Source organism: Cladophialophora immunda (assembly GCF_000835495.1).
Source record: "Cladophialophora immunda strain CBS 83496 unplaced genomic scaffold supercont1.1, whole genome shotgun sequence".
Lineage (NCBI taxonomy): Eukaryota > Fungi > Ascomycota > Eurotiomycetes > Chaetothyriales > Herpotrichiellaceae > Cladophialophora > Cladophialophora immunda.
In genome coordinates this window covers 4,899,478-4,917,825 of record NW_015622541.1, presented here as the reverse complement: position 1 = coordinate 4,917,825, position 18,348 = coordinate 4,899,478, and the positions used below count along the sequence as shown (strand labels likewise).

General features: G+C 54.0%; 3 protein-coding genes across 3 annotated transcripts; all 3 read right to left on the bottom strand.

The window, feature by feature from the left end:
* Positions 1-3,623: 3,623 nt before the first annotated feature.
* On the bottom strand, positions 3,624-5,993 carry PV07_01437 (uncharacterized protein; the record flags this gene model as incomplete). Its single annotated transcript, XM_016387958.1, has 7 exons — positions 3,624-4,035; positions 4,115-4,340; positions 4,394-4,910; positions 4,961-5,252; positions 5,313-5,503; positions 5,555-5,917; positions 5,977-5,993. 7 exons carry the CDS (start codon positions 5,991-5,993, stop codon positions 3,818-3,820), a joined length of 1,824 nt encoding a protein of 607 aa, XP_016254886.1. The 3' UTR covers positions 3,624-3,817.
* A 6,170-nt stretch (positions 5,994-12,163) lies between these two features.
* On the bottom strand, positions 12,164-13,423 carry PV07_01436 (uncharacterized protein; the record flags this gene model as incomplete). The annotated part of the gene is made up of 2 exons (XM_016387957.1): positions 12,164-12,819; positions 12,875-13,423. Coding segments are annotated over 2 exons (1,139 nt in total), but the record flags the coding sequence as incomplete, so codon positions are not given.
* A 2,144-nt stretch (positions 13,424-15,567) lies between these two features.
* PV07_01435 (uncharacterized protein) lies at positions 15,568-17,901 on the bottom strand. Its single transcript, XM_016387956.1, has 6 exons — positions 17,727-17,901; positions 17,422-17,631; positions 17,122-17,316; positions 16,355-17,047; positions 16,180-16,303; positions 15,568-16,127 (listed from the first exon to the last, which is right to left on the bottom strand). Exons 1-6 carry the CDS (start codon positions 17,818-17,820, stop codon positions 15,833-15,835), a joined length of 1,611 nt encoding a protein of 536 aa, XP_016254884.1. The 5' UTR covers positions 17,821-17,901; the 3' UTR covers positions 15,568-15,832.
* Positions 17,902-18,348: the final 447 nt, after the last annotated feature.

Genomic DNA, 18,348 nt, shown 5'->3' with positions numbered 1-18,348 from the left:
CTGGTATCAGCCGTCACATTCTGATATAGAGATTTGTCGCGCAGAACAATGCGAACTTACACACGAGAGAATCTTAAAGAAGCGAGACTCAAGCTCTTCCCCAATCGTTATTGTCAGGAGTGTAAACACGCCTGCATTAAAAAGGAAGAAGAATCAGTCCACACCGTAGTCACCAAGTACATAAGATCAAGAGCACATACCGACGGGGAAGATAAAACCCCACCATCCCATGTTGAATGGGAATCGACCAGAGGTGGCCACCATCATCACCGCGACGATGAACCAGACTATCGAGAATCCCCAAAGAATGAGGCCGACGAAGAAGCTTATGATATAAAGCACTTCCCCTGCGGATGTCTCACGCAGGTGTGGGAGGGTGTGAGTCGTCGGGAAGAGGTGTTTTGCAACCTTGCTCAACACAATGATTCTGCAACAAAGATAAGCGTTAGCCACACATGCGCCACACGTGCACTACCTCTTTCCGGCTGAGGAAGCAAAAGTTGGCGGGAATACTGACGAAAACCCCGAGAGGCTCAAGGGGCCGATTGGGAGGAGGAGGGACACGATGACTTCACGCTTCAAGGGTTTGTGCAAAGTCATTCGGAGGAAGTATATAGTTAGGATGATCCATGAGAGCGGCGACCCGACTCCCCACAAGATGTAGCTTATGATCAGAGTCCAGAGTTGATGCTGGGGGTTTGGGATGGCGCTCGCGACGAGGCCTCCAGAGGTCGCGGCGATGACGACAGCGACAATGGGTATCAGATAGAGGGCCGTCATTTCCTCCAGCTCGCCTCTTCGGTGTGTCATGCTAGAGAATAATTAGCAGATACACCTCGATGATGACCGGCGTAACACGACAAGGCAGTCGGAACAGGGGCTACTTACATGACAAAGGTCAAGTGAAAGCAGGTGGTCAACGCCAGCACAGCCACTATCCACCAGAGAACCCACGCCAATATCGCCAGGCCGTGCCCCCATTCCGGGGCACACACCAACACAGTCATGTTCACCAGAGTTGCAAGCCCGACGGGGAAGGTGGCGAGGAACAGGCTCTGGTGGGGATGTTTGAGAACTGCCAGGAAGATGCGAGGATAGAGAGTGTAGCGCAGTGCCGACAATCCGGTAAAAGTCAAGAAGAGGACGAGGTTGACGACGAAGAAAATGACAGAGATGACTCGAAGCCAGTGTCCGTTGTAGGGCAATTGGTGGAGCATGATCGACAGCACGCCGGTGCTCATGGTGATGATGAACCATCTGTGCGTCGCGCACAAGGTGTTAGCAGACTGCGGTGTTGAAGGAGAGAGGAAACGGGAAGAATGTACGAAGGAGTGAAATTTCTTATGATCCTTCGAAATCCACGATCTTGCCGACCATCACCTGTGTGCAGTTCTTTGGCGTCCTTCCCGACTGGTAAAGTGCCATGGTCCCTAGCTGCTGCAGAAAGTGGTCCTTCAGAGCTGATGTGTTGCTGTGAATTGGACTCGACGACTTGAGCGCGGCCGTTTTGATCTGAAGAACCGTTTGTCTTGGTTTCTTGCATTCTGAATCGTTGTGAAGCGACTAATTATGCCGTGCTCTCGACCTTCCATCTGGAGCGAGTCAAGTCTTTTATCAGCGTTTTTGCAGTTACGAAGCATTCCCAGAACAACTTGGGCAACCCGGTTGGTACCCAAACAAAGCATGATTACTCATTGCCTGCCTGGCTTGCTGGTCTCTCTCCGCACCTATAACGAATGAAGTCCGGCATCATCGTGGACCTGCAGCGACCTTCTGCCATCCTGTCCTTCGCCTATTGGCTTGAAGACTGCACAACGGATGCTGAGTAAGAGTCACGAACGAAATACAAGCCAGGGCAAGCTCTCGGTCTGATCCGTCCAATCAGAAACTGATGCATCTACCCCTGAAAGCAGCATAGTACGGCGGGAGGCTTTGTTGGGCCACAGTCTGCGTGCACTGGCAATGCCAAGAGGGAGGGGTTAAACAACCATGGTCGGTAGTTCCCTAAAGCCACCGCTGCACCTTGTGATCATATAGGGATGGGGCGGATAGAACCCTTTCCCCGGGGGTTTTTATTTCCCGCTCATCATCGGCAAAGTGTGTGAGGACTGGTCGGGGAATGGGGAAGGGGGCATGGGGCGGTAAATGCAAAAAAGAAGGCCGGATTCGCGAAAATGCCCAGAAAAAGACAGTTTTGGTCGCGAGGTGGACTGCGAACCATTGGGACATCGTATGGGCGCTTCTTTGTCGGCTTGGATTCATCGTCTCGAGCTGAGAACCATGGGCTCGGCCGCCACATTTGATCGATCCCAGATTTCCCCTTTGCCGCCGGTACACAGACACATTACGACACACGACCCGAAAACAGGCAAAGCGATCTTTTACTCGACGGGGACAGCGTCTTGGAACTCGTCTGCCACCAAGGATGCCGCGGCCAGCGTTGCGTACACAACTTCGTTCCCGCCCCAGCTCTCGGGCGACGAAGATATCGAGAAACACAACGCCCTGATGGTGGCGGGCGGGCCGGGCTTGGTTGTCCCCTCCGGCACGGTGTGTCGGGTGGTGGACATTGGGCCGGGACGGGAGGCGATCATGCACCGAACGTGCAGCTTGGACTACGGGGTCGTGGTCGAGGGCACGATTGAGATGGTGTTGGACTCGGGAGAGAGGGCGGTCATGAACAGGGGCGACATTGTCATCCAGCGGGCTACGATGCATGGTTGGAGGAACCCGTCGCAGTCGCAGTGGGCGAGGCTGTTTTTTGTGCTGCAGGATTGCAAGGCGTTAACGATTGGTGGCATGGCGGTCGAGGAGGATTTGGTCCATGTCGAAGGCAGCTGTGTTTCGGGCAGCACGCAGCCTGCCTCGCTAGCACCGAGCGAGAAGCTGTCTGATTTAGGTGGGCGTCTCTTGTAATTGTTTGATGGGGCCTAGAGCGATACCTTGAGGGTTGATGGCTTCAGTCTGTCCTGACCAATGTATGGAACGGTGAAGATCGTCACTTTATGCTCAGGGAACCTGAAGTCTATACATCTCGCTGCCATGATACGTCCACGACAGAGTACGCACGCCTGTGGTATGCGACGGGGAGGTGGAAGTAATTACTGTTCAGACCTGTGTTCTACATTTTGAGCGTGGTGCACCCTGGCGAAGAAATCCGTGCAGTTGGGGGCATCCAGCGGCAGCAGCATCTGAACCGTCTCCATGGGCAGGTTATGTAGCTGGAAGTCGCTCAACTAGATGATCGGAATCCATGACTCGCCATCCAGACCTTCTTGATCCTGTCTTTCGATTGCTCAATGGCTTCAAGTCTCCCTATCCTATATACTAATGAAGAGTTTATATAGATTATCCAGGTGGCCTAGACGTCACCTCTATGGCAAGGAAATGTTTCGAACAGATTTTCAAAGAGCAACATCGCTGGAACAGTCGTTAGAGCCTATTGTCCAGGACAGTTGTGGCAGGTAGATAGGGTAGTTTCCATAGAGCTATCAGGAAATCCGGCCTATGGTCCTTCGCGCCAGTTGCAAGAGACTTGTGAGGCTGGTACTTCAGCATTTTAGAGACCAATCTGACACTTCCACAATCTAAATTCAAACGAAAGAGATTTTGAAGAGTATTGTAGCACGTTGGGCTAAGTTTTTGGCTATCTGGAAATGATGTTCCGATACATGCAGGGTGAAATATCCATTTGATCTTCCAGCCAAAGCAGTGCTTTTGATATGCAATGAAGAGACGAAGAAGCCCCGTGACCACTAGTTGTCTAGTTGTCAACATCATATTCCCACGCGTCCTTGCACAGCCTTAGGGACTAAGGCTATTGTTTGGAATTGACATTAAAGTCAATCTCGGCGTCGAATTGATCAAGCCAGTAGTCGAATGACGAGACCTGCTCGCTGGGAACAAGATACTCGTTGGTGCTGTAGTCAGGCAGAGAATCGAACATATTCGGCTCCAGCATTAGAAGTGGATTGCCGGGTGGACTGGCTGGATTGCTATTCTTTGAGACTTCTTCGATGAGGGACGAAATGGCTCCTGTGGCGCGTGAAGGCGCGGTCAGTTATCTGGCTTTTTTGTGCATGCTTTGAAGGTGACTCGCCTTCGTCTACTGCACCGTGCTGGCTTTCACTTGGCTGTAATCCAAGATCGACAATTTCGGCATCGCGCTCGGCCATCGATCCTCGGTTCCACACGATCTCGTTGTGACTGAGGATCGAGGTATGCGCACGACCGTGACCGTAGCGATTACACAGCTGATTGGGAGTCAAGACTTTCGGCTCGCCATGCAAATCAGGCCGGTCTTTCTCGACGGTCGAGTAGATGGCCATGACATTGGTGCACTACAAGCCACCGGTCAGTCATTGAATTGCTCATGCTTCAGGCTGTCTCTCACCAAAAGAGAAATGAATCGCCAGTAAAGCCCCATTTGTTGCATGATCTTGAGATTTGCCACAAGGTTGGCCGACACACGTGCCCGCACCACTGGATCTGTACACCACCGAAAAGGGATCTGGACGGCGCAGGACGCGTATGCTGCGTACCCGACGAAACTAGGAATGCGATCCGGGCTCAAGGAAGACTGGAGGATGGCCTTTAGGCAAGTCGAGACGGAGCAAGCTCGCTCAAAGGCTTCCTGGGCCGAGGTCTGACGGGCAAAATTGAGTCCCGGCTCCGAATGACCCCACGAGAAGAGAGGGACGATGGATGAGTGCAGCGTACAGAGACTTTGATGATACAAGATGTGGAGAAGGATGTAGAATGGCAAATGAGTCGCAGAGGAGTCAAGGAGAGTCGGTGTGAACCTCCACGCTCCGGGAATCGAGCTGTTCCAGGCTTCGACTCTGGAATGAAGGGTCTGAAGGTTGTCGAGTTGATTGTTGCCGTTCTTGACCGAATAGTAGATGTCATTCCTATCAAATGTAAGCCTACCTCTGTAGGTCTAAGCGATCGCAGTGGTTACCAGATCATCAGAATATCAATGAGCACCGCATAGATGCTGGGCTCACTACTTCTTACCACACTTGCGTTTGTCTTACCCATTGCCTGAAATTGACTCTCCGGGCACGGGGTTCGGAGTCGTGCAGCGGCCTGGGAGAAGTTGTTCATGGCGAAATCGGCCTTGGAGCCAAACAACATCATGCATGCACACGCCCAGAAACGACGTCGTCTCACTTCCACATCGAGTGGCTTCGCATTGGGCTCTTGACGCCCCGCTGGAATGCCGAGGACATATGCAATTTGGACCCCATTCCCTAAAGGCCGAGCCACAAAGTTAGCAATCAACCCAAAGCCAGGGACTTCCGATGGCATACATTTGTAGATGAAGCTCTTGCGCCACGCGCCCTCGCTGTACCAGTAGAGCGCAAGGTTGATGTAGGTGACAATGTTCTCCTCTCGAGGCTCTCCCAGCTCTGCGGCAACCATGGACTCAGCAGAACGTGCCCATTCTCGCCCGAATCCTGCCTCTGTCAAGGAATGATAGCCGGAGGGTCCTCGGTAGAATCTCTATGGCATGAGCTCATTTCAACGAAGGGGTTTGAGGGAGGCTGCGTACTTTGACGCAAACGCACACACGCTCAACAGCACGTGAGGATTTGCCGCACCTGCCCTCACTTCTGCCAAAAATGTCTCTTGGTGGAGCAGCAGGCTGGCATTGTAGGCGTGGCTAAAATAGAGTGCGGTAAGGTCCAAAGCGAGCGCGTGTGGGATCCTGCAGTATCCGGCGCTGGCGTTGGTCTGAAAAGTCGGCTGCGCCGTGGTCGTCCAGTTGGGCGGTGGAGATACATGTAAGACATCAGTATCGCTGGTCTGCTCAGAGATGGCGTCTGGCGCTGCAGAGAGCGGCACGGGGTATTGCGACTCGGGTACTTGATGTGGGTTGATTGTCGAACCGGACGGCGCGTCTTCGTGAGAACATCTATACCGAAGTCGTTGGCATCTTACACAGCTACCAGGGCCGACATTGCGGCAGCGAACCTTGTAGACAACGGCATGTCAGCAACCACATTCGCTGTGGGACAGCATGATGACAGCAAGGCCCGACTGCACCGACGGGGAGTCTGAGATGGAATATTCTGGCCTACCTTCTGATTATTGCATCGGTCGCAGGCTTTCCTCGGGCGTCCAGCCATCAGAGGTGCATGGCATTTGCCGGCAGCAGCGGCACTAGACTCGAAAATAAGTTGAAGGTCGGTAAATGGCCAGGCTGCCGTCGGGGGTTCGAAGTACATATGAAGATGAGAACGAACCAAGTACCTAAACACCTATGGCCCTAGGTATGTTTACGGGAGCGGATGGCGCTCTGACCGGCGACCATTGTCAGACAGTCCAGGGGCATAGAATACAGATAGTAAAAAGGTACTTCGCAGCTAAAATGACTCTAGAATTGTGTCATTTGAGCCATAGTAATACTTGTTGTCACATGATGACCCGAAGTCAAGTCACGTGCACATACATCGGCTTGAAGGACGCAAACCAGCCAATCACAGTCCTCGACGATTCGCAGCCAATCATCATCCACGCTGGCGCTCTACATTTGCCGCATCCACGATTGTATTCACCGATCCTCAGCGTTCATCTCATTTCCCCGTCTGTGCGAACATGCTGACAAGGCCGGGGATAACGGATCTAGAGATATCGTCCGCCGACGCCTCAGGCGATGTCTGAATATATTTGGATCCGGCGATTCATGTCGAGCCTAGATCTTGGAGATAGCTAACATTAGCATTAGCCAGCTCCGGTCTACGTCATGTCCGGAGAGAAGGTGGTCGTCCGCAGCAGGTGGTCCTCAGATCGCAGTGAGGACTTGTTTGAAGTTTTCAATCCCGCCACTGGGAAGGTTCTCCGGGTGGTGCAAGGTGCCAGTCCTGCGGAGGCACATCAGGCGGTGGAGGCTGCTCACCGGGCATTTCAAACGGACTGGAGGCTACGGTCGCCCCAACAACGGGCTGCTATACTGCTCGAGGCCGCAGACGCTCTCGAGGCACACGCCGACGAGCTGGCCACCTGCCTCTCGCAGGAAAATGGAAAGCCCTTCAGGGACGCTCGCCCAGCCGACGTCAACTTTTTGGTTCAAGTCTTCCGATATTTCGGAGGTCTCATAGACAAACTGCCCTCGGAATTCTACGACCAGGGCAGCATCTATGCATCGGTGGTCCGTGAGCCGTTTGGAGTTGTTCTCGGCATCATTCCCTTCAACTGGCCGCCCATCCACACGGGCGGAAAGCTGGCTCCGGCCCTGGCGGCGGGCAATACCGTCGTGCTCAAGCCCGGGGAACAGGCCCCGTTGACCGTCATTCGCATTGTCGAGATTCTCGACACCGTCTTCCCCAAAGATGTCATTCACGTTGTTCCAGCCAAGGGCATCGCCGTTCCACAAGCACTAATCAGCAACCCGTTGGTACGCAAGATCTCGTTTACCGGCTCCACGGCCGGCGGAGCGATGGTGGGCCAGAGTGCTTTGGCGAGAGTGACACCCGTGGTCCTCGAGCTGGGCGGGAAAAATGCCTTCATTGTCTTTGAGGACGCCAACATCCACGACGCAGTGCAAGACGCCCTGGAAGGGGGGTTCTACAACAAGGGCGAAGCGTGCACCGCCGCGTCGCGAATCTTGATCCACGAATCGGTTCACGACGAGTTCGTCCAGCAGCTCTCGGCCGCCGTCAAGAAACTGAAAGTGGGCGAAGGTCTCTCGGACGACACGCACGTCGGGCCCGTAGTCAGCAGAATCCAACAAGAAAAGGTCCTGGAGTATTTGACGGTGGGTGTGATCGAAGGAGCCACCATCGCGGCGCAGGCAGCGCTACCCACAGACCCGCGACTGAGCAACGGGTTCTTCATGCCTCCTACACTCTTCACCAACGTTAAGCGAGACATGCGCATCGCCAAGGAGGAGATGTTCGGTCCCGTCGTGACGGTCACCAAATTCAAGACGTACGAAGAAGCCATAGCCATCACCAATGAATCCGAGTACGGGCTGGTTTGTGCGGTCCACACGGGTGATATGAATCGGGCGTGGCGGGCGGCCCGCGACGTAGAGAGCGGAATAGTCTTTGTCAACAACTACCACCGAAACGCCCTCGGGACGCCTTTTGGGGGCACAAAGTCGAGTGGATTTGGTCGGGAGCACTGTATCGAGACGCTCCACGATTACACCTGGGCCAAGACCGTGAGGATACCGTCGGGCCGTGGAGAGGTTCCGAGATGGAGAGGTGTCAAGGATTGTTTTGAGAACTAAGACGGATCCCCTGGCATCTGGAGAACGCGCTTCAATCAATCAATTTTCTCATTTTTATATAGCTTAGTCGCCTACGGGTTACTTGTAATATCATCACGACACCTCCAGCTTGAGCAATTTGGCCGCATTCGCATGCGCAATTGCCTCGAGCTGTTCCGCGCCGACTAGGCCGGAGGCGCGCAGCTCTTCCATAAATTGGAGCCCTGCCTCGTTGGACACAAACGGATAGTCGACCGAATAACAGACGCGGTCCGGCTTGCACTGTCTCAGCAAGCACGCCGCGGGGCTGAGCGAGAACATGCCACTGGTGGTGATCCAGACATTCTCGTCCCAGACACTGCGCAAGGACCGCTGCAGGCTCTTGGGCCACATCGTCTCGACCCAGTAAATGATGCGGTCGAGCTGGAATGGCAGCATCTCACCCATGTGGCCTAGCACCATTTTGAGGCGTGGGTATTTGTCGAACAGGCCCGAAGCAAATAGGCGCAAAAAATGCGTGCCGCACTCGGCATGCCAGCCCCAGCCGTTGGTGCTCAGCGAGCGCGCAATCGCTGGCGAGTAGTTGCCCTTGTACAGGATGTCGGCCGTCTGCTCGTTGTAATTAGGGTGCAGATAGATGGGCACGTCGAGCTTCTCGGCGGCGGCGAAGATGGGCCAGAAGAACTCGTCGTCGTAGAAGCGCCCCTCGGTCGTGTTGTCGATCATCGCGCCCACGAACCCCAGCTGGGTCACGGCACGGGAGAGCTCTGTGGCCGCTGCGGCTGGGTCGCCGGTCGGCAGCAGCGCAAAGCCACGGTAGCGTTCGGGGTGGTGGGAGACTGCTTGGGCCAGCTCGTCGTTGGCGGCGGTGCAGGTCGCGGCGTCGACGGGGATCGTGTTGGGCGCGTGAGAGATGACCTGGAGACGCACGCGGCCTCGCTCGTTGTCGGCGATTCGACCTTCTCCTACCGTCTCGAGAGCCGAGCGAAAGACACTAAACGCGGATCCTGAGTATGGGTCCGGCTTGCCCTGCTTTGCGTAGTATTCTTGGACATGTTTCGAGATCCAGTGCTCCTCGAAGGCGATGAGCCACGCTTGGGAGTCGGACATGATGTCAACAGAAGGAGTTAATGTAGTTTGCCGCAAGGCGTATAAGAGGAGGCCGGATGCTGTTGGAAAGGGTCTGAGGTGCTTTTAATTGTACCCGAGTCCGGAACTTGATATTATGACGACTCCGCACGGGAAATGCCCCGAGAGTCTCTATCCCCTCTAGTAGTCCGGCCGCGCCATCGAATTCCTGGAAGGGCCGAGTAAATATGGATCGCAAGGGTTTGTCCTCGAATGATTGAATGACATTGATTGATAAGCAGATTTACTCCAGCTAGACGTAAGACGCAGATGGAGAGACAGGACAAATTCCGGTCGGGGGGTTTCAACTGCAGTGCTATTCCAGTTCCGCTCACGCAGTATATCATTGAGGAGTTCCCCAATCTGCCGCTTTATAGGTGGGACGGACTACAATCAGCATTCGATGTTCTCCACGTCGAGAAATCTCGTGGCGAACTGGATCAGATATGTGCTGAAAGAAAAGCCATCGCTTACCACAGCGGAACGGCATCCCACCAATAGCCCCCTTTGATGAAGCTGCTCGACTGTGTGGAATTGAGTACGACTACTTGGACAAGCTGTCGGTCACTTTGGTACACGGTATCTGACGCAATCTGCCCATATCATCATGGTGGGCACCACGACACAGCCACGCTCAGAGAAAATACTTGTAGTCAGGATGTGCATCCCCTAGCTTGACGAACTGTTCGGCCAGGTCCATCCCCTGGACCTGACCCAGCAGCTTTTCTCTGTACTCCGGCGTCTCCTTTCTCTTGTTGAGCCATGCGAGCATCCACATCTCTGCCACCGTAAAGACAAGCGTCACCACGGTCATCGATAGGATCAATTTGGACGCCAAGGGGTAGTAAGGCGCCTGCTCCGAGGGAAAGATCCACGCGCTCAGGATTCCGCCCGAGTTGGTGAACACAAAACAGGTCGCGATTGCCGTGGCCCGCCGGGTGTGGGCTGCCGTGTTGTTGGGGATCCAGGACAAGTAGCACGGGCCGTTGGCGTACAGCCCAGAAATAACAAGGAATAGGGAGGCATAGCGAACCGCGTTGCTGCGACCTCGGTAGAACATGATGACGCCGACGAGTGCCACCATTCCAGTGACAATGGCGGCCAATCCACGCTTTCTGTGTCGATCGGAGAGGTACGAGGTGGTCACACAGACGACGAATCCCACTGCGAACGGCGGCACTGTCATCAGCTGCGTACGCGTCGAGCTATACCCCATGCCGGCCACGATGGTGGGCGTAAAGTACGCCATGCTGAACAGACAACACGCTGAGGCGAACATAATGGGAAACAAAATCAGGATGTGGGGAGTCGTAAAGACCGATAGGACTCCTTTCAGTGTCACTCGTTCCGTGTTGGGAAACTCCGCGTCAAGCCGCAGGCGGTCTGCATAGCGTTTGGCTTCTTCAGCAATGAAGGTGCGGACCTCGCTGGGATGGTTGGGCAACACGAAGAAAGCCACAACACTGAAGCAGACGGTGAAGAGGCCTTCAAGGCAGAAGATCCCTGATGATATCCCAGAGAATCAGCATGGGACCCTCATTTTCACCGTTGGAGTGTCGCTGTCATGGTGTTTGACCGCCCATGAGCGTGAAATGCTTACATTGCCAGCCAGCCAGGCCTCCGATTCCGTCCATCTTCTCAATTGCAGCTGCCAATAAGCCGCCGAATGCTCCGCTCAGGGCAGCAGCAGAGTAGAAGAGAGCAATACGCAGTTGAAGTTCGTCACGTCGATAAAACATGCTGAGATAGAGATTGATGCCCGGGAACAGGCCTGAGAGACGCATTAGCCAACACCCTCCCATGATTTCGAGGCAGTCCAGTCGAGTTGACACCGTCAGTTCCGAATGACAAGCGACATACCTCCTTCAGCCATGCCCAGGATGAGCCGAGCGGCCAGCAGGCCAGAGTAGCTGTTGACCTGCGATTGCAAGGTTGTGACGACGCCCCAGCAAAAGCACAGGCCGGATAAGAGGAGGCGCGGGCCGATTTTCCTCAATATCAAGTTGGACGGAAGCTCGGCGGCAATCTAGGATTTTTGGTTTAGCCTTCTTTCCCATTGCCGGGCAAAGAGACCTACATAGAGCACATATGTGGCAGTTACCGCTATCACGGCCAATGTTAGTGATATGTCCGCCACCACTGCAGGTTTTCAAAGGTAGCATGGACTCACCGGTAGAGTATTGATGACTGCTCATTCGAAGGTCTTCTTGGAGACCGGCAACACGCGCGTTCCCTATGTTGGCACGATCCAGAAACGCCAGCAGGTACAGCATTGCCATCGTGGGTACGAGAACCACGTCCAGCTTGACGAGCATTTTCCGGTTGTACGAGGCCAACTCGGTGGCTGCCAGAGAAGACAGCTCGCGGCGATCAGTGCCTGGCACATTCTCGAGATCAGTCTCCTCATCCCCTTCGACGTGGTCGGCTATCTCTTTTTCTGGAAACCCAAGGACCGCCATGCTGATGCTGATGCGAAGTCAATCAAGTCGGATGCTTTGACCGCTGGTCTCTGATACAGAGGCTGACCATGATCAAGGTCCGGGTTTCCATCAGCATTTATCATTTCCTCGTGAGCTTGCTGCCTGCGATCTTCATCAAAGTGGTGTTACGGGGAGTTGTATTTCCCGCACATTGACGGTAAATGGGAATCTCAATCGGCAAATTGAAACCTACATCTCCAGAGGCCGGGTTTGGCTGCTTGGCAGGCCAGCCGCATAGGAGCCAAGCACTTGGACTGCTCATCTGTTGAGATAGCTCGATCAACCGTGATGTGGAGGGTGTGTTATTGACTACTCCAGTCTGGAAACGGAAATGGAGTTTGGAGAGGTCAGGATCCGCCGCTGAGTATTCTGGTACATCACTACCGGAGTTTATCTGTCAGTAATTTCACGCTGTGTATTCCGGCAACTCCTCCATCTGTTCAAACTCGGTCATCGACACCTCATAGCCCAAGTGCCTCTTGAGCAGCTCATGCGTCACAAACCGCTCCGGCGTGTTGCCCTGCGCATCGACGAAAGAGACGTGGTGGTTGACGTCGCTGATGCGTTGTAATTCGTTGGCATGACGATGGTGATGCGGGCATCCGTCCACCCCAATCAGGAAGATGGTAACGTGAGCCCACGAAAGGCCGAGGAGGTCCAGCTCGAACTCGTCCATGTCCATAGCCTCGCCGTCGAGCAGGAGAAGCAGGCGCAGCATGGGTGTTTCTGGCCCAGCTTGCCAACCATACACCGGATGGTGCGTGGCGGACTCGGAATGCTTCTGGAAATGCAGTTCCTTGACTTTCTGCCATCCTGTCATGACGCGCGTGCCTCCTCCGATTCTGATCCTGCCCCACATGTTGCTGAGGTTCTGATGGTTGATAGTGCCAATATATTCTGCGGAATCTGAGAAAGTGGTCAGATCATAGCCGCGAAATTGGTGGTCGTGATTTGTCATGGCATCGGTGAAGCGTCGGATGATTGCTTTGGCCACATCTGCTCGCACAGTCAGTCTTGCTTTCGAGAGCCACCGTCATTTTGCAGGTGATACCTTTGTTCTTGGGCTGGGTAGATTTGGTGAAACCCGTGATAAGATACTGGTCGTATCTTGGTCGCCTTGGTTCAAAGCCCATGGACCCAGAGACATCCAAAAGAATCATGGTGTCGTCTGTCGGCACCTCAGGTCGATCGTAAGCCACGAAGGGTTTAGGCATGACTTGTTTGGAGTAGCCGACAGAGGTATGTTGGAGGTGGCAAGTGTCGGTGGCTGAGTAGTACTCGGGAGGCGGCTCGACCGCTGTAGCCATTCTGGCACGAGCCATGTCCATCTCGGAAATAAAGTCTGGCTTCATCCTCAATCCAACACTGCCTTCTCGGTGGTTCAAGACCCAGTAGAGCCGCTCCTCGGCGGTGTCCTCGTACCCTCGCCAGGCAGGGGTAATCCCCCTCCATCCGGCGGCTGCTTCAATGCTGAATTTTAGTGGGTTGGAAGCCTGGGTGGCCCAGGCGACAGGGATAGGTTCAAAGTAGCCGGCCCTCAGTAGATGGAGATACTGGATGGGCTGGCGAGCTCGAAGGTAAGCAATCTTTCCGGTCATGCCCACCTTCTCCTGGTATACTGCCACAATGTGCCGCCACTGCTCGTCAGGCCACCTGCCTTCCTCCTCAGCCAGAATTGCGTTGCGAAGCTCATGGCCTCGATCCACCATCTTTTCGGCCTTTCCGACTGCTTTCTCTTGCGAAGATTTGATGCCGATGGCCTGCCTGAAACTTGAAAGCCTCGATGCCTTGGCGGGCCTCTCTACACCTGCATCCGCAGAGGAAGAGGTCCCTTTCTGTGGCAGTTCGTCTGAATCTTTCTCACCGCCTGCCTTGGTGGATCGCTTCTTGTCATTGGCTGCCATGACGCTCAACTGAGACATTGCGGCTTCCAGGGCGGCATCGTTCCAGATATCGACCGTTGGTTCCAACGCGTCAATCTTGGCTTGGGCTTCGGCATTCAGGCGATTATTGAGGGCAATGGTCTGGTGGATGGACATGGCGTGGTATTTTGGCCGAGGGGTTGGCACGCTCCAACTAGAATACGTGTAACCGTATGGCGACACAACGCGAAGTCTGTAAGGATTCCGACTAATTATGCCCAGACTCTGAGGGTTATCATTATAAGCCTTCTCGCCTAGTCGAGCAGAAGACGAAGGGGTCAGCCGATTCACACAGGGCGCGAAGAGCATCAAAACGACAATGCTGACCGGGATACATGACTGCCTTTGACCACATATCCTGCACTCCGTACCGGCCCATTTTCATACTCTGATAGACATGGATGGGGCAGCTGCAGTATGAGTCTGTCTCGTGTTCAGGCTCGATTTCACTGTTGTAGATTTGATACTGGTATTGAAGCCTTTGCAAGGCATTCTGCATTTTTTGCTATTGGAAACATTAGCCTGGTGGTTTGCGATGGTCGCATCTGGTTGAAAACGCAAACTAACCTCATCTCTAGCACGAACTTTGCCAGCCTCAATGACCTGATTGGTATGGGGACGCACTGCCGTTGTCCGGCTCGCGACTTTCTTCGGCGGCGGATGCGATGGCGGCGCATAAGCAGGAGGATGATCCCTTTTCGCGTCGACGGCTGGTTTAAGGTCCAGCAATGGAGCTTTAGTGGCCTGAGTCGTACTTGCGGCAGCTACAGCGCCCTCGTCTTCGTGCGCCTGCATTTCCAGTGCAAGATGCCAATCTTCGTGTTCACCCTCACGGTCTGAGTCCATCGTTTGGCCGCAGCGAGTGCAGGAATACCGACCCGCGGTTTTCTGAGAGGAATCAGATACCTGATCAGTGGAGTTGCTGTCTTTCCTTTGTTCAAAGTTGGTGCTCCTTTGTTTCGACTCCATAATGGGGACCTGTGGGCGTAGCAGAGTCGTGCGATAGCAATCTCCGCGTTTTATGTATGTAAGACTGCCGGGGGCTGTGCAGCGACGGATACGTCAACACCCGTAGCCTCTCCAATGATATCGATGCGCCGACAATCTTCGCTTGGGGGACGTGCACATGATGGGTCCGGGGTTGTCGAGCCTACAAGTAGCTGTCGAGGCAGGAAGATAAGCATTGCGCCAGTCAAACGGTGAGATCTGCCTTGCCTAAAGTTAGGTTGTTCAAGCTTTCTCCAAGCCTCATCAAGCCTTTCGTTATTCGCGCATTTCGCCCGTCTTGCCACTACATCTGCGTAGCTGCGCGGTTTGGCGTTGGCATCTGCCACTTCATTTCGCCTGACGCAGGGAGAAATTTTATGCAGAAATCAGCGACCCCTTGCATAGGTAGCGATGCGACGGTGGCGAACACTGTCGTTTTCCCCCTGGCGTATTTATTGCTGCGATAGCTAAGCCATGGTCCCACCTTGCAGGCCAGAAAGGTGGCGTCCGCTTAGTACAGAGTAGTGGCCTGCGGTTCTCTCGAGATTCGACGCCCCGAGACTTGTTTTTGTGGCGCGTCTCAACCACCCACGTGGTGGATACTCGGGTCCAGAAAGGCAAGATCCGTGCAAGTAAAGCAAAATGAGGGAAGGGCACTAGAATGTGATGAAACAGTACCAGATGGCACCCAGGATGTAGGATGGTGCTCGATCCAGGGATGTTCAGACGCATCACCGCAGAGTCCGCGCTCCGATTTCCAGCTATGTATTCTTGGACACAAGGTTGTGATTTGGTAGGTTAAAGTGCGAAGTTAACAATCAGGGAGAAGCCGAGAGGCCACTCTACGCCCACGAAACTGTAGTGCGTTTATCTAAGATAGTCAAGATAGTATTCTTTGCATAAGACCGCCGGCCACCAGCTCCGGGCCAAAATTCCACAATGCCTAGTGACCCAGCAACAGCATAGGCTTGGGAAAGGTAATTCGTGTGACCATCCACCTCGTAGGAGTTCCAACGACATCCATCCTGTTGTAATTGTCTGCGCATCTCCAAACTGAACGTTTATCAGTCTCCGCGCTGCTGATGCTTAGCTAACAAGCCTTAAGCCTTGACATATTCCTCATGGACGCCAGCCGAGCTCTTCCGACGAACTGCAGCCTGCTCAAGATCTGCCAAGGTGCTGCGACGAGCCTCGTTTGCTCCCATGTCCTTGACCTCGGTGAAGCGGACAGTTGGAACAAAGTCAGGCGACTTTCTGGCGGAGCTGACTTTCGCGTAGAGCTCGTCGACTTGCTCGAGGGTCAACCCTTTCGTCTCGTAGATGAAGAAATATACGAATGCGCAGCAGATGCAGCAGAATCCGCCCCAGACGAAGAAAACCTTGGAGCCAAGGTTCCTGTGGAACAGTCAGACAAGGACACTTGGCACGATAGCTTGAAGGTACTCACGCATTCCCGGGGCCCGGGTTCACCATGTACGGCGTGGCATAGGCGATGGCCCAATTGAGCAACCAGTTTGAGGCTGTGGTCATGGACAAGCCTTTCGCCCGGGCTTTCAATGGAAAGATTTCCCCTGAGCAAGAGTCAGCAGGATCGCAATATTTGATACGAGAGAGCAACGTACCGGTTACAACCCACGCGCAAGGGCCCCACGAGCAGGCGAAGAAGAAGATGTAGATACAGACGAAAGCGATCAAGGCATTGCTGGCGGCTGGCTCACCAGGTCTGGCGGTGCCGACGCTCGCGACGATAAGCTGACAGACGGACATGCCAATGGCACCGAAGAGAAGCAGCGGTCGTCTCCCCCAACGCTCGACCATCCACAGACCAGGAACCGTGCTGCAGACGTTGACGACGTCAGTGATGACGGAGATGATAAACGGGTTGTGTATGCCAGCGCTTGTGAAGTAGGTCGTGCCATAGTAAAAGATGAAGTTAACACCGGTCAGCTGTTGAAGCGCCTGGAGAGCCATCCCGGTGAACAGTCGCTTCCTGATGGGAGCTTTGAAGCAGGCAAGGTAAGAGGCTGTGCCAATGGCCATCTCGTACTCATGGTTGGCAATGATTTCGGTCAGTTCCTCAACGATCGCAGGGTGATCCGTAGGAAGTCTACGGAGGCGGGCGAGGGACTTTGCGGCTTTTTCACCATTTCCCTTCTTGATCAAGTAACGTGGAGTTTCGGGGAGGATCAGCATGCCAGCCACCAAGATGATGGCCCATGCGAATTGGACAGCGACAGGGATCCGGTAAGATCCTGTATCATTACGGTTCCTCGTAGAATTAAGGACAATGGCCGCAAGGAAGAGACCAATCGTAACTGTAAGGAAGCGTCAGTATGTCGCGAACGCTGCCGAGAAGCCTTGTCATATGCTTGAGGTATAGGAGACTTACTGGCCCACTGATAACAGCCGACAATGGCTCCTCTGATCCATTTTGGTGCTGTCTCTGACTGATATAGTGGAATGGTTGCGCTCAGGAGACCAACACCGAGGCCGGCGAAGAAACGACCGGCGACGAACATCGGAATTGCGGTGGCGGCCGTCTGGAGAATAACACCAAACGTAAAGACGCCAGTGTTGAAGATCACTTGAGGGATATGTCAGTATAAGTTCCATAGCTTCACAATAATAGTAGAAGTGAAACAGGGATGACCAGGGGGTAGCTGGGACAGGATTGCGCAGAGAGACTTACTAGCTAGCCGGCGACCCATGAAATCTGCTATAGGGGCACTGAACAGGGCACCGAAGAAAGTGCCAGCTGACAAGATGGAGACAATTTCAGATGTCTGACTCGCCGTCACGTCTGGGTAATGATCTTTTGGGTTGATATACCCAGTCGAGAAGAGGTTCCTCCAGTACTTCATTGCCAATATGCCGCCTATCGTGCCTGTATCATAGCCAACTGTTGCAATCAAATGTGAACGTCAGCAAGAGCTTGTGGAAATACAACAGAGCTGGGAAACGGCATTCGGGTGTCGGGTGGTATGGGGGACTTACACAAGACACCGCCAAACGCTACGAAACATCCTATGACGATCGCAGGCAAGGCAGAGCCTGGGGTATCCGCAGGCTTTGAGAAGAGGATAGCCATGATGTCGTAGCTAGGGAGCTTCTCTGCTCACAATGGGACAGATAATATATGAGAAGTCAAAAAGCTGAAGGTTGCGAGTTCCCAACCTATATCTTGAGAACGGCGTGGGAGGGGAAGCCGCTCGGGTATAAATACACATGCTGCATGTGCTCAGGGAGCTCGTCCAGCGTCAAACGCATTGAATGTCGTGGTTGACAGCAGTGGTTGAGTGCTGTTACGCCGAGTGTCGGCGAAATATTCCCAATTCTGCATGAAGCTGGATCCTTGGCCCCCTCCACAGATCACACGCCGTTGTCCATTCATGTCTTAGCTTTGCGGTCGTGAAATGTCCTGGTCCAGGGTTCAGAGACTTGGGTCACATCAGCGCAGCCGATCCCGTGTCCTCGTTGGTAGAATTCACGGTGGAAAGTTCGACGCGAGGTTGCACAATGCGCTCATCGCTAGGGAAGTTGAAGCGGGGAGCCCAGACAGAAGAGAAATGCTTGTCTGGCGTCCGTCAGCTTGTGCTAGATTAAGACGACCACGGGG

What these genes read in the sequence shown, in the direction of transcription:
- PV07_01435 (XM_016387956.1), bottom strand. Translation starts at nt 17,820, where the DNA reads ATGGCTATCCTCTTCTCAAAGCCTGCGGATACCCCAGGCTCTGCCTTG. An exon ending in AGCGTTTGGCGGTGTCTTGT is followed by an intron (nt 17,632 to 17,726) that starts GTAAGTCCCCCA and finishes TGATTGCAACAG; the next exon opens with TTGGCTATGATACAGGCACG. An exon ending in CATGGGTCGCCGGCTAGCTA is followed by an intron (nt 17,317 to 17,421) that starts GTAAGTCTCTCT and finishes ATATCCCTCAAG; the next exon opens with TGATCTTCAACACTGGCGTC.